The sequence below is a fragment of the Zootermopsis nevadensis genome, unplaced genomic scaffold, assembly GCF_977971745.1.
Source record: "Zootermopsis nevadensis isolate Lab colony 2312 unplaced genomic scaffold, Znev_1.0 Znev_ptg000016l, whole genome shotgun sequence".
NCBI classification, from domain to species: Eukaryota; Metazoa; Arthropoda; class Insecta; order Blattodea; family Termopsidae; genus Zootermopsis; species Zootermopsis nevadensis.
The window spans coordinates 9,258,710-9,274,179 of record NW_028259148.1 but is presented as its reverse complement, the minus strand read 5'-3'; the positions used below and the strand labels follow the sequence as shown (position 1 = coordinate 9,274,179).

The 15,470-nt window shown below is 36.8% G+C and overlaps 1 protein-coding gene across 18 annotated transcripts in view; it reads left to right on the top strand.

The window, feature by feature from the left end:
• Window positions 1–15,470, top strand: part of Atg10 (Autophagy-related 10) — a 507,888-nt gene that overhangs the window by 245,257 nt on the left and 247,161 nt on the right. For 14 of the 18 annotated variants that reach the window (XM_087349892.1, XM_087349890.1, XM_087349889.1 and 11 more), the window contains one exon: window positions 133–185. Coding sequence is in view for 5 of the 18 variants with exons in the window: in XM_087349889.1 (XP_087206015.1) it covers window positions 133–185 (53 nt within the window). In the remaining 13 variants the exon portion in view is untranslated. The remainder of the gene's footprint in view (window positions 1–132; window positions 186–15,470) is intronic. The other 4 variants (XM_087349893.1, XM_087349888.1, XM_087349891.1 and 1 more) reach the window with 1 other exon arrangement.

Here is a 15,470-nt window from a genome sequence, read left to right as displayed (position 1 = left end):
GCTGGTGACAGAACCACTCGGTAAGGGAATTGAAGTTCTTACGTTCCCTTGAAGCACGCAATTTGGCGACGGATACGAAATCAGACATGCTTATGTCTATTTAGTGGTTTAATATTTTTTTCTTTTTTGCAGGGTGAAGTCTAAGAAGAACGAGAACGTTTTGCTCATCGTTTTGGGAAGAGGGGGTAAGTCCACATTTCAGAAAATAGTAACATGTATTAAGTTATTGGTAATTAATTTGTAAGAAAGTCAATTTATATAATATTTTATCCGATGCTTGATATTTGAAGTTACAGTTTTATTATTAAAAGGTTACAAAATGCGACTTTTAAAAAATCTACTGTAACTTTTCGGAGCCTGGCTTTTCGTCCATATCAGTAATGTCCGTGCATGTACGATTGCCCGAGAGGCTCACCTACGCAAGCGCGGCGTTTTCCTACGAGACAAACATGCGCAAGCGCTAGAAAGGAAGTCAAGGTCACCCAATGTATTATACCAGTCTCGTCTTTCGAGTTCCTGTTTACCGTCAAAGCGACACACAAGGCGTGGCATATGACATGTACTATATACATCACTCGACCATGGGTTTGCTCGTGTATAAGATTCAATTTAATTGAAAAGGTTTACGTAAGGCAACCCGGAATAGTTTATAACGTTCAGAAAATGCTTGATAGAAAGTATCTCGGTGCTGTCGCGCAAAAGAAAATTGAGGATGACCTTGAAAAGAGGAAAATGATATATTGGGCACAAACATTTATTCACATAATTTTAAATTTTGCGATATCCTACAACACAAGGCGGGTCAGATATAAATTCTTTTCTTGCTGCGGTGACATCTAACCATCCGGCTGTCGTATCGATCGCTCCAGGAAATAAATGCATAGATCTAAGAAGATACTTATTTTTTAGCTTACTCTACACAGAGCTTACAAGCAGGACGACCGAGTTTCGATTCCCGGAAGGGGTAAAAGATTTTTCTGTTAGCTACTACGTCGAGTTGGGTGGGGGCGATTTCTCAGGGGCAAAGCGGTCGGAATGTCAAGCTACCGCTCATCTCCACCTAATAACTTCACTCCCCCATATATTTTCGTTTTGTGGCGCTAAAAAGGACTTGATCAGTGCCTAGTCCGAACCTCGCTTTAGCCCCAGTACCAATTAGATAGTCGCTGGGTGGGCGTCAGATATGGTATGGACACAGAGGCCAAAGAAATGCCTTTGTCCCTGCCGGGGATCGAACCACGGCGGTCTAGTCCGTAGTCATACACTGATTGAGCTACCAGGAGCTTGACGAATAGTGAACAAGAGGTAATAAAAGGAAACTTTTAAAGTGAAAAAAATCTTAATTGACTTAAGTAATTACGTAATATTTGCGATGTAACGTGTTTATTTACACTGGCCCTTGTTCTGTAACTCGCAAATATCACTATAAAGCCACTGGCGCCCGCTTTTATAACATTCCTCCTGCGTTCCTACTATAACCCAGCAACTTCGCTGTACACAGTTTTTTAGCAATTCATTCCCTGTCTTTTTCCGTATCATACTGGGTTTTTCTTCACAGTGGTATGTCGTATGTGACCATCTGGCTTATCCGAAAGGTCAAATTGTGACATTCGTAGCCTTGTGTCTTAATTTACTGGTGTATAGAATTTTTTTTGTCAAAAGTCATGGTTCGTCTTTTTATGTTTTAAAATTGTATCTTGTTCAGTGTATCTTACTGCAATATGAATTGAGTGACAGAAGAAAGGGTTACTTGTTTTCGTTTGGGTGGCCCAGAATTAAGGGGGTATTTCAAGGTCAGCGTAATATTGGATAAATGAAATGAGTTATTTGTTACTATCGTGAAACATTTTAATTTAATTTAACTCTTTGCAACAAATTGTACAATTTCACATTTTTTATATCTTTTACATTTGCCGTGATATTTAAGGAACAGCTAACAAACCCCACTTTAACCCGCTGACTATAACTGTCTCTTAAATTATTGTTACTGTTTTATCTGCACAGTTAAAGCTATTTCAAATAGTTAATCCGCATTCCGTTATTTTCTCTCTTAACCTTCAATGTCTTCTTCTGCTGTGAACGGTCATTTATTTTTATCGTTCTGTTATTTTGCCTTTAGTTACTTTCTTACACTATAAAAGTGGTGTAGTTTTTCTGAAAGTACACTGTCATATATTTATGCATTTTTATAAATTAAACATAAACACATTCACTCATGCATGCACACATATTATGTATATATATATATATATATATATATATATATATGTATATACTTAGAATACATCAATAAATAAATATATTCTATGTACTAGCAGTGACCATTGAAATTCAGTGGTAGTCCGAATTATATATGCTTATTAGACACCGTTAAAATCTTACAGTTGATAAATGGAGCTCTTCACATCGTGGGAAATTTTATTCATACCATTTGTCTACCTCGCATTAAACCCCTTGTACACCCCTGAACCCAATTTTCAAAATAGTTAAAATGTAATTACATTTCCGCGGCTGCCTTTGCAAGATGAACATTCCATATTATTTGTATAATATTTTTGATGTACCTGTACCGAATTTTCGAAATAGAAAAAAAATAATCGATAGTCTTCCCAGTATTGTCTCTCCACGAGAAATATCGTAATGTTTACCATTTTTCACATGACGCGCAGTTGGTAAAACCGCATCATTGCATAATTTCTTGACACCCACGTGCCCAATTTAAAAAAAAATCTTTTACAGAATTGTGTGTCCAAAAGAAACATGTTTATAACTAACAATTTTTTTTCTGCGACGCAAATGTTGTATATGTTTTCACACCCCGTGACAAATTTTATAAATAAAACTCGATCATTTTTTCCGATGATGTTTTACCAAGAAGAACAATTTATCTGACATCATTATTCTCTACGACGGTTCGATTGGGGGGTGAATCAGGGTTGGACTGACGTACAATTGGCTGTTTGCCTATGTAGGCCCATATATATTCACACATGCACATGTAGACACACAGATGTGAAACCAAAAATCGTTGTGTGCTCAACCACTTCGCTACTCCACGTATACGTCGAATGATGGAGTGCTTATACCCATAGAAGCATGTAAAATAAACTTCATGCAACAGTGTCTTATTTGAAAAACTGATAATCCCTCAGTTGGTGTAGAACTGCCGCGTTTTATGGAACACGGAAGTTTATAAAATTATTCACAAGACTTGCCATTAACCCATTTGCTGATCCAGATGAATCCGGTTCATACGCTTACTTCTTATATTTAATTAATTTATATTTTATTATTTATCGAGACTTTATCTCAGGCTGTATAACATCGAATGGTAGGATCATTGATGAAAACTGAATTGGAATGGATATGGAAGGAAGCGGTTGTGCCATAATATAAGGTAAAACGCCGATATTTGCCACAAGGGACTGAGGAAAACCATGATGAAATGTTATTTAGTTTCTGGTTCTACGCAGATACACTGGTGTTAATAACTGAACGTAACAGCAAAACTAATAAAAAAAATAATTATGTATAAACGAACTTGGCCGAAAATTCGAGGTCAGTCGTTTCTAAATAAATTCCAATACTTTACCGTTAGAATCTTGCTGTTTCATTTAATTAATCACGTACGTCACCTCTGTGTTTAGCTATATAATTAAAAAATATACTAAGCTTTTTTCAAAGGCGTGTTCTCATAAATTTATCACATCATCACTTGGATACGTCATGGCATTACAGTGACGGAACACCTGTACTATGGAATTATGAAATACCAATTCATTATTCTTTATTTTTAACCATATAAAGACCAGTGGTAAGTTTTTGTACCACTTGTATTCAATGAAAGAAATCTGTAATTTGCGTTTTGCCCATATAGTTTTTTTCCCTTGCTTTCGTATGATTCTCATAATAAAAAGCCTCTGTTTCCCTAAACAGCATTAACCAGTTGATCCTTGTAATGGAAACTTGTGTTTTCTTTGGGGTACGTTCTAAATTACTTTCAAAAGTTGTCTTGTACTTCTCTTTATTTAAAAATAATTTTTCGTTTAGGAAAATTTATCTTTGTTAAAGACGTAATCTTAGTAAGAATTATTAGAATTTGTTTACACTAATGCACACGCGCGTTTACATATAGAACCGAATTCCAAGGGTATTTATTATGTTGCAACGTCTAACGGGACATTTCTCGGAAAGAACCAGTTTCCGATAAATATATCGCTTCCTCTAGTCTGGTTTAGTTTCACTGGCGATCGTACTTCTGTGTCACTATTCTAAACAGGTCAATATAAAAATTGCTGAATTTGGAAAACGACAAATTCCGACTTGGTTTCAGCAATAAGAGCATTTTTATGTATATCAAGTCTAAAAGTTCGTGACGATGATGAGTTATTTGAATAAAAATTTCCTTGGATATTTTTCATCGTCTAGTAAAATAATAAAATAGTAAACATTGTTTAGGAGATATGGATTAGCTCTATCTATTGGGCCCAACATAGTAGGTATCTGAGAGACGGAGATAGAGCCCCATCTCCGAAACGTCGTCTACTATTTCATAGGTCCAGAGATAGGGATTAGCTCTATCTATTTGGCCCAACAGAGTAGGTACCTGAAGACGGAGATAGATCCCCATCTCCGAAACGTCGTTTTTTATTTTATTATTTTACTAGACGATGTAAAATATTCAAGGAAATTTTTATTCAAGCATTTTTATGACTTTATAGTACATACTAATGTTTTCTTCCTACACACCTTAACCCTTTAAAACAAAGTGGTAACTATAAGGACCACCTGTTTCAGCAACTCTTCGTTTCGTATTTATGGATGTCGTATGCTTCTCAGTGTAAGTACGGATTGTAAACTTAAACAGCATCTTGGTAAAGGTGAAGTGTTGTGTTTTATTTGCGGTACTGACTGAAGTTACTGAATATTAATTAGACTATCATCGGTTTCAAGGGTTAAAACTTACATGTCCACTGGTAACTATATATATTACCTGCGGTACCAATAAATCTGCTGTGAAAAGCTGATATGTTCATTTTGCCAGTTTTCGATTAAGGGTTGTAATAAACGTCTTTTGGTATTCCCTACCAAGCAAAATATTACATATGTGAACGAAAACATTATAAAGCCATATTATCAACGAAAATTTTAACCGGATAATCGAAAAATATAATTTTATATTAGCTGTATGCATAACTTCTAAAATGGTTTGCTGTAAAAGTGTATTACATCCATTGTTTTCCGCCACAGAAATAAAACACATTTTTGTCCACGTAGGGTATTTGTGGGTTTCATACAATTCTCAGAATAAACACAGATCATTTATTTAACAGTATTAACGCGTTTGTATTTGTTGTGTGACGTATTGTATTTCCTTTGCGCTAAGAAGTGAATTGTGTAAGATGAGCTAGAAAGGACGAGCGGGTGGAGCCTGGGAACCTTATATTAAAAGTATGCTGTATCTCAGCACAGAAACAGCGTATTTCACTTCATCACCATAATATTCCTTTTTTATCCTCCACTTTTGCTATCCTTAGTAACTATTTCTCTCTGAACGGGTGAAATTATTATATTTTCATAAAAATGGGTTAGTTTAGGTTATGCAACTCGGGGTCACGTCTTCATTATCCGGTATGTGCCTATTACAATGGTAAGTGGAGATTTTAAAATACGAATGGCTGAGCTCTGTAATGTTTATCTTCAAATGAAGCATTTATCGTAGTTGACTTGTTTAACTCCATGTAACAGACATAATAATAAGCTGATAGTCCCTGAGTTAGTCAAATTCCTCGCCTTTCATGGTTCAAGGTCATTACTGTGTTTACATGACCCTTCCCCTGGACCCTATACTCAGAGAGAGAATCGAATCCACGCCCACAATTTTTAATATTTATTATAATTGCAGTTCTACTCTGCCGCCTACCCCAGGGTCTAACATGTTGGCTTTTGAATGTTTCCCGCCGAAAATATAGTATTCAATTCTTGTGTCTTGATTGAACAATATAGCAGAATTGTTGATGTATTTTAGGCAAATTAGCCTGGGGGGAGAATAGACCGCTGGGGAGACCTAGACGTAGATGGGAGGATAATGTCAGGCGGGATCAATGGGAGATAGGAGTTGAAGGAGACTGGATTTTGTTGGCCCAGGACAGGGTCCGGTGGAGGGCTTTGGTTAATTCGGTGATGAACCTTCGGGTTCGGTAAGCCATCTAGTTAGTTAGTTAGTTAGTTAGTTAGTATCTCAGGGAATTATATGAGCATCTTACAGTCTTTAGTGGTAGAATGGCACGATAGTTTACATGTCTTTCTTCGCTTTTGTTGCAAGCGCATGTCTTCAAAACGCTTCCGTGACCTACCAACTAAAACAAGGTCAGATTCTCACATGAGAGCACGTATGTTTAAGGAGCAATTAATTGCTTGTACTGAGGGGCCATCTTGCTGTGTGGGGGGCGGAACGTGACGCCAGGAAGCATAAGTTACTTGTCTTTACCCAAGCGAAGGTGTGAATGATACAAGCCACTGGCTAACTACGACTTGACGGGCGATCAAAAGCCGTTTTATAAAGTGAGCGTAGTTTAGATGATACTGAAATAGAAGTGAACTATCTTTAATTATAACTACAAGTTATTGTTGTTTTATGGGTTTTGACATTGTGTAGTCCGGTTTATAATGGCTATCAACTTGTTATTAGTGATAATCACCAGAAGATGGTAGTAGATGTAATTACCGAAACATAAAGTGTCTAGACTTTTACAAATATCTGAGGCACTTAACAATATTCAGCGTAATATTGCTGTAGTGTATTTGTACTTAAGATTTATACGTCTGGGTTTTTTTTTGGACTTTGTCCACCGTATGGTGTTATAAAATTACACAACGTTTGAGGAGTGGACCTGCCCTCGTCTTCAAGTGTGATGAAGAGGAATGGCATTAACTCTGTGGGGTCCGTTAAAATAATCTAATCTCAATCACTGGTCCAGTCAGTGACTGATAAAATGAGGTAGAAAGAAATAATCGTATTTTCTCCTTCATCACACCAGAAGACGAAAACATATCAGTCCCCGAGATGATATGCAATTTTATAACATCAGACGATGGGCAAAGTCCAGAAACCCAATATTCTACATTGTGTTACAAAATTTGTCCGGTTTATATTTCTCTATTCAATCAGCTACTTTGAGGTTTCTGTGCGTTTCGCAGTCCTTACAGCACTATTCTGGTATAGCACCTTCAAATATGCAACGACAGCCATCTTTAAGAAAAGTGTTTGCCGCGTTCACCAATCGCATCAGATGTAGGTCTGTAGTAGTTGAAGGCATCGAGAAGTAAGTCGCTTGGCGCTGTTTAACGTCTTAGAACAAGCTAAATGGCAGAAACTGATCAAGATGGTGGCGTTGATTATTATGATTATGAGTGGGTGTGTGGAGGGAGTGTAAAGCAGAGTTTAGAAGGCGCATACAAAACGAAAACAAACGAGTTCTAAGAAACAAAACATGTCTCGAGCAGCGGACCTACGCTATTTATAGCCGAAAACCTCACGTGTTAAAATGTCTGATTAAAAACTTAAGGCAGAATTATATCGCCAATGCAAAAGAAATATAACCCACACCAAAAACATGAGTCTTCGTTGTTTATTCTTTGATGATGATGATGATGTGTGTTTTGTCACCGTGTAGACTCGTCGGTAGATGCCAACTTTTCGGACAAACATACTGTCGCGATCTTCAGGGTTGAAATGGCGATGTTGATACGGCGCGAAAACATAGAAGTACATTATACATACCGTGAAAACCTCAAATCTGACATTTTTAGTTTTTGTTGTCCCGATTTTGTGAAAAAGATTCTTAAAATAAATCCAATTTAAGTTAAGAGCTTTATGTCATGGCCAAAATTCCGTGGTTCTTAGGTGTTAAATAATGATCAATTCATTGTATCAGAGCAATTTTCGGATTACTGAAACAGAAAGTTTGTTATACCAACTCTAATGACGATGTTAAGAATGCGTGGAAGTATATCTCCACGCCTGCATACTTCATGAAATGGTGGTTTTTAAAACAAATTACTTCATCCTTGTGTCATGTGACATGGAACTGGAAAATTGTGGGAAAGGATAAGGAAGGGAACTGGCCTAGTTTAAGGTACAATCCGAAACTTAAAACTTTGGATAGACTTAGGAAGAAATAAGATGCGAAACATGGTCTCTCACTCAGAGGGAGGAACACAGATTGCAGGTGTTTGAGAATTGGGTGTTGAGGAGGATATTTGGGCCTAGGAGAGAAGACGATGGGGATGGAGAAAACTGCATAATGATGAGCTTAAAAATCTGTACTCCTCCCCAATATTGCCAGGGTGATTAAGTGGAGAAGAATGAGATTGGCGGGGCATGTAGCGCGCATGGATGGGACAAGAGGTGTGCGCCAGGTATTGGTCGGGAAGCCTGAGGGGAAGAGACCGCTGGGGAGACCTAGACGTAGATGGGAGGATAATGTCAGGTGGGATCAATGGGAGATAGGAATCGAAGGAGACTGGATTTTGTTGGCCCAGGACAGGGTCCGGTGGAGAGATTTGGTTAATTCGGTGATGAACCTTCTGGTTCGGTAAGCCATCTAGTTAGTTAGTTAGTTAGTTAGGAAGAAATCCTCGTTGTTGTAGCCTACTTCCAGATTGAGATATGAAAATTAGGACCACCCAATTACGAAATTAGTATGATAATCACATGTCTGCAGCATTCAGTACCAAGTGTTGGTGGTCGTCAGAGTCTGGCAAGGGAATCCCTCTTATTTCTTATGTGGTGGCGTCACGGTTCTCCGTGTTGAACCAAAAGTCTACACTTGCTAAAACCAGTCTAATGTATACATCAGGAGCTTAACTGTTTATTGTTTCTACAGTGTTACATTTTCCATAGTAAGTCAGGCCTGGATGCTGTGGTTAGAACAGACTGCGTGTTGACTGAAGAGCATTGCGCAAATGTGTAACGTTCTCGTTCCTCGTAGTTAGGTTATTATATCGTTTCTTACTAAGACCCAATTTGTGTACCTAGAAATTGTTGCTAAGATGGCGGAAATGTTCTAGAAACTTGACAAAAACCTCTGGTTTATACAATTACAACTGAGAATCAATGGCTAAGGCGGTTAGTCACCGGTTTATCACGGCGTAGGCAAGGGTTCGTGTCTAGGTTAGTCCATGTGATATATGTGGCAGTTGGACAGGGTTTTTTTCCTACTCTTTGGTTTTCCCCTGTCATTATAATTTCGCCGCTGTTTAGTATCTATATTCCGTATACATGTGTCATCTGAAAATGGACATTGGACCCGTTAGCTACCGCAGTTCATCAAAGACAATTCCTCAGCCTTTCGTGATAATACAAAGGAACTGGGTTGTTTGAATAATCAGAGCTGCACTAAGAAGCCTTCAGAAAATATATTTTGATATTAATGTTGTTGCTGTTGAATTCAGTATTTTAATATATTACGACTAACAAATTCAACATTTTTTCCTACATATTTTGGCCACTTTGAACCACCTTCAAGATATGTAATCATATTACGTATTGAAATTATTACAAATTACCTACATATGTAGACTACACACCACATGTGCACCTGGTAACAATAAACATTATTTAAATGTAGGTTTAATATTTTTTTTGACTAAATCTATAGAGCTCAGTCTTTGTTGAGACGCTGATAGTCGCTCATGCAGTGAATAAATTCACCGTCTTCTACAGAACCTGAAGATTCATTACCTTATTCAACATAGCTTGACACTGGACACTATTCTTAGGTACGTGAATTAGTGTACACTCTGACAACTTATTTACTTTAAATTTGTTTTAATATTGGTCACCTACCTCAGTCCACGTGTTTTAAGGGTTTTACTTTCTTTACAAAAATATTTTGTACATGTTTATCTTCTTGTTCTTTTATTACCGTGATATAACATGAAAACCATTACCGATGTAAACTGATTCTATCAGATATTTCATAATGTTTCGGCCATAAAATGCTTACCTTGTGAAGTTTTCCGTTTCTTTGTGTATTTAAATTAAAATGTTTATTTAAACTGCTAGCCCTAATTAGTGACATGCTACATTTTTAATATAAGAGTGACAATTTGCCTCTACCAGGAATTTAATTGGTAATCGAAACTAAACAGCTGTCTCTCGCAACAGCGATATCTCTTGTTTTCCATTTGTAATCAGTTTTACGAACCACTGCATTTGATTTTATGTATTCGCTGTTCTTAATCAGTGTAAACAAGGGACAAATAACCAGTTTCTACATTAACAGATTACTGTAGTTGTTGTCTGTCTCGTCAACGTCTTAACACTGATAATTTTGCTGTTTTAATGATGTTATTTGACTTATTTGTAAACAATTTAAATGACCAAATTATAACGTTTCGTTTTCCAGAAGATCAAATCATACACAAATGGAAGTTTTGTGCAGAGGAATTTAGAGATGACAGCATTTAGTGTATGAAGATTGTTATGGACGCTGTTGGTTTACGTGTGCCGGCGAGGCAAATAAGAGAATTTTCTACTTTTAGTGTGAGCAGTGCACTAAGACATAGTCCATCAGCCAGGTGCGTCATCGCTGCAAATGACGTATGTAAATTTTTGGACGTATTTGGCATAAACATTGTCTCCCTTGAGCGCACGTTCTCAACAAGGGAAATGATCTAGATAGGTTGTCTTGTAGATGGTCTAGCTTCGTTATCTGTCTTTTTATATTCGTTAAAGTTTTACAATTATATTAGTGTTCCCTAGGTGGATTATTTGTTTTTATTTATATTTCTTCATTTATTTTGCTTTGTGTTAATATTGTTTCTATTTTGGGCTTGCCTTTATTTGGCTGTTATATTTAATACTGTACATGTATAAGTTTACTTAATCTGTTTGTGTAATATTATTCATTATTATTTCACTATTATTGTACGTATTATCAGTGTTTGCCTGTTATTGGCTTCTTGATGTTGGCAAACACGTAAATAAATTAATTGAATTGAATTATTAAATTTTAATAATGGTTTATTTATTATTTGATGGCACTGTTAGTAGCGCAAACTATATTGTCGAATTATATTAAAATTAATGAGAAATTAATTATAAAGGATGTGGAAATAAGCGATCGTGGCCTAATTTGAGGTTTTATTCCGACATCTTATAGGGACTGGTTCATACCACGAAGACCCTCAGTCACGATAGCTGGTTCTGGATTTGAATCCAGGAGCTACCGAATACTAGAAGTCATGGACTTTCGGTGTCGCTAATGGTAGTGATTCGGTCTCAGAATCAACATGATGGTGCAGTGTTTTGTTTTCTTACTTCGCATTAAATATTCACACAGATGGAGTAGTTCCGGTTTTGATAAATTGTTCCGTACGAATGCCATTATAGTACCGTACTTTATTCTATATCACGCCCAATGTCTTCAAACGTACTAGAATGAAATGAGCCCCAGAGCACTTTACGTAGTGGGTAGCATTATCTAAATGACAGTTTAACGCTTTGTGCGCTAGGTGGCAACGCTGTCCTAAGCGCATGCGCACACATATACCACTTCAATCAACGTGAAACTTATAATAATTTTACAGAAAAAGTACATTTGTGGTGATTGCTAAATGGTGTTTTGTTTAACTTCGAATGTCGTACCAAACTAGTGGCTAAAATTTCCCGTATTGAAGGCAGTTCGATTGCTCATATAATGATTCCACCTCTGGGAGCAATGTAACAATATTTCGTTCTACTGTTTGTTACAGATTTCTAACACCAGACCGGCGTACATTACGTAAAAAAAATATAGAATCCTTTGCAGATTATTTTATGTTAAAATGACTCTGCTTTTACACTTTTTACTATTGTTAATCAAACACGGGAATTTGGCTGTTATAAGCTCGTAAAATTATTAATATTTTGTTGTTCTAGTTTATATTAAATTGACGGATCATATATTTCATATGTTTTCACTTTTATGATTTCAATAGCTTTACCGCAAATTTTGAAAACAAAATCGATTCATCATCAGATTATCATCAGGGTCATGAGTGGATGTATTCTGAATTGTTCTACCGTGTAGTCTGATAGACGATTAACTACGTTTCAGATGTGATTTCTGCCTCCGTCATCAGAGGTGTGAATATTGAGGTAGCAGGCAGCTTTAAAGCGTTGGTAATCTTCTACCAGACTGCTCGGTGTAACAACCAATACCTCATTCTTTCGCATTGATAACGAGAAAGCTCATAAATAATGATTTGCAAAAAATTACGTGTTTTACATATCTACAGATTAATATCCGCTTAACTACGTTATTCATAGGAACCCAGCCTCAAAATTATTTTCACACGAAAACTGTTCAGTGTCTCTTCACACCCGAATCATAAAACTTAATTGCTGGAGGAATGGGTTAACCATGCATTAGCTTTGTTTAGACAAGTCTGCGAGCCCGGTGGCCAGCCCCGCTGAGTGGTTTACCTTTTAGTCAGCCGCTTATGTTAAAACATGAACGCATTTCGGACTGGGGTCTAGTTCGTTACCCAGGGCGGAACGTTTAACTGTTTGAATCTGCGATCGAGACGCCTTTATCGAGATGGCTTTCCGTACTAATAGAAATCAGACACTAGGATTATGTAGACAAATATATAATTACCCGTTAATAATTACGGGTAAAAACATGTTCTTATCGAAACTTCTATTAAAGTAGCATATAAAAAGTAGAATCATTACTTATTATTGCTTAAATAAAGAATAAAATACGACTTAATGGAGACAAACAGTAATTTTGAAAAATGATCAACCAGTCAACTCTTGTCTGTTACATTCACACACTCATGCACGTATATTTGGTGAGCTTTTGAAATTCTTAAGGTGGTGAGTATAAAGATGATTTGTTTTCTGGTTCCTTGCGCCCTGTAGCCTGGTGTAAGTTCACCAACGTTTCAAATATGTTTGCTGCCTCCATTAGAAGGGCTTACGAAACAAGATGTTAATAAGTGCATATCGTAATAGATAAACAAAAACGAAAGCTAACTCTAACTGCACGGAGCAGAATCATTCTTGAAAAGCTGATAGTCATTAAACAAATACCCTCTTATGTTATATTTAAGTCCACGTTCACAAGAGGACTCACCACTTCAATTGTAATATTTTGTAACAACCTGTATTTTACTGTGAGGAATTGTTAGCATTCCACCAAAACCCCAACTGCAGGACTACCCCTTGTTGACTGTCCGCTGATGCTTTTTATACATATTCGCAGCTCCCACTCTTCATATATTGGTGTTTTTTCCTCCGTCTGCGACCTGAAGACGCGCCATGCTTTAATGAAAATTGGCCTACTTAGAATGATTCTGTTATGGGGCTTTAAGGTAGTGGAATGAAGGTACGATTGGTTGCACATGTAGCTTTGGTGTAATATAGAAGGAACACTTGCAGGCATTTGATAAGGAAACACTTGGAAAGGGTCATTTGGAGGAGTAAAAATATGATGGGTAGGAGAAAAATGTATAATATAAAAATATACCGGGATTCGGTCTCGTATTTCGTAGACGTTGGGTTTTAATGTCACGGACACTGACCATACTTTCACAGACTTTTGTTTTTATCCTAAAATTCTAGGAGCGCTGGTCTATTTCAAAATAGGCCAGTACTGCTTCCTTTCACACACTTCATAGTTCATGTGACCATTTGTTGTTTACAGGAAGATGTTCCTGATATTGATTGGAATGAACTGCAGATAAATCGCGTTAATCCTTGAGCTTTGGTATTACGAAATTTAAAGATCTCTACTGGAAATTTTAAAAAAATATATATTTTCTTCCATTTCATACATTTGTGTTCGCATGTTCATCGTCTCTGAAGTACTGGAAATTTGAAATAATTACCTAATGAGGATCTTCATAATTGTGTACCCTCAACCAACGCTGAAGTTGATCATCTTCTGGGATGTTGCGCCTTGTAGTCGGTTAGAAGTTCACAAACGTTTCACTGGTCCTTGCTACCGCCATCATCAGGTCGTCTGTCATCATCGCCCTGATGATGAAGGCAGTATACACCTCTGAAACGTCAGTAGACTTCTACCAGACTACACAGCGCAACATTATAGAGGACAGTCATTTTTATTTGCCGCCGTGGAGACCTGAAAGGAGAATCAGATTCAGGGTATATCACGGAAACACTGAATTTATTATAAGTGCACGCATATTGCTGAATTTTTAATATATTTGACTATTTTTTGTTTTCCTAGATGATGAGTCAGTCCTTTCAGAATTTCTTCGTTCTAGTTGATCCAAAGTTAATGAAAGGAGACACTCATTTTTTTATGACGTCACTGTAAAGCACTTGCTTTCACGACAGCGTTCATAACGAAACTGAAGTTGTATGGAGCCGTTGGGTTTAGTTTCGTGTTTCGGCAGTTACGCAGGAATCGTTTTGTGTGACCTCAAGTCGAAAACAACGGCATATTTCTATGAAACATTTTCTAGTTTTCTGAAACAGATTTTACGCGACTGGTTTCCTCTTTGTATGACCTAATTTAGGCAGTAACATACCAGCCTACGCGAACTTTTCATTCAGAAGAGCGTGTTGCCATGCCACCGCTGCATTTTGATTAACCAGACATTAGATCTCTCACATGCAAGACAACTACTGACGTCTGATGGGATATACTTGGATATGTGGCGTGTTTTCAAATTTCTTATTAAAATAGAATTCTTCAACAATTTAACCAGACGTAGAATAACATGAATACTGTATATAACTTGTCAGGGTAATTATCATCTGTCGTCGGAATGACGTAGCTTATTAGGAACGGGGAAACTTAAATAAATTGAAGTTAATTTATACTTCTAGTGGGGGTACATAAGGTCAAATGGGACAAGAACAGCATTGAATCTGCAGATTGAATAAAATGTCTGGACCTAAGAGAGAACATGTAATGGTAGGATTCAGAAAATGTGATAAATTTTACTCTTCGTCAAATATTATAAACTGTGAAGATGTATAGGGGTAAGAAGTGTAGCTTCACGCATTCTTAATATCGACACTAGATGGAAGTGAATGATTGACTTTACCTGACGTCCACTTTTTCCGGAGAAATTACTCATGGTATATGTTGAATGGGCCCTATAAATGGTTTGTATTGGACACAGTAATTAAGATAAAATATTTTTCCACTCCTGGGGTAAAAATCTTGCTCGTCCACCGTGTAGCATAGTGGCTGCCTTTAGATTAAGCCGAGTAAAATGTAATGAATTATAAATAATTTATTTTATAAAGTGTTTTGTATGTTAAAAATTATATATATGGCGTAAATGCAAGCTAAGTTGATAGTATCATTTCCATGATAAATATTCGAAAATCATGTATTTGCATGCATGTAAAATATATGTAACGTACCGAATTCACACTGCGGATTATATTCTACTTTGAATTTCTGCTGATTCTCTTAAATAATATAAACCATACTTAAACG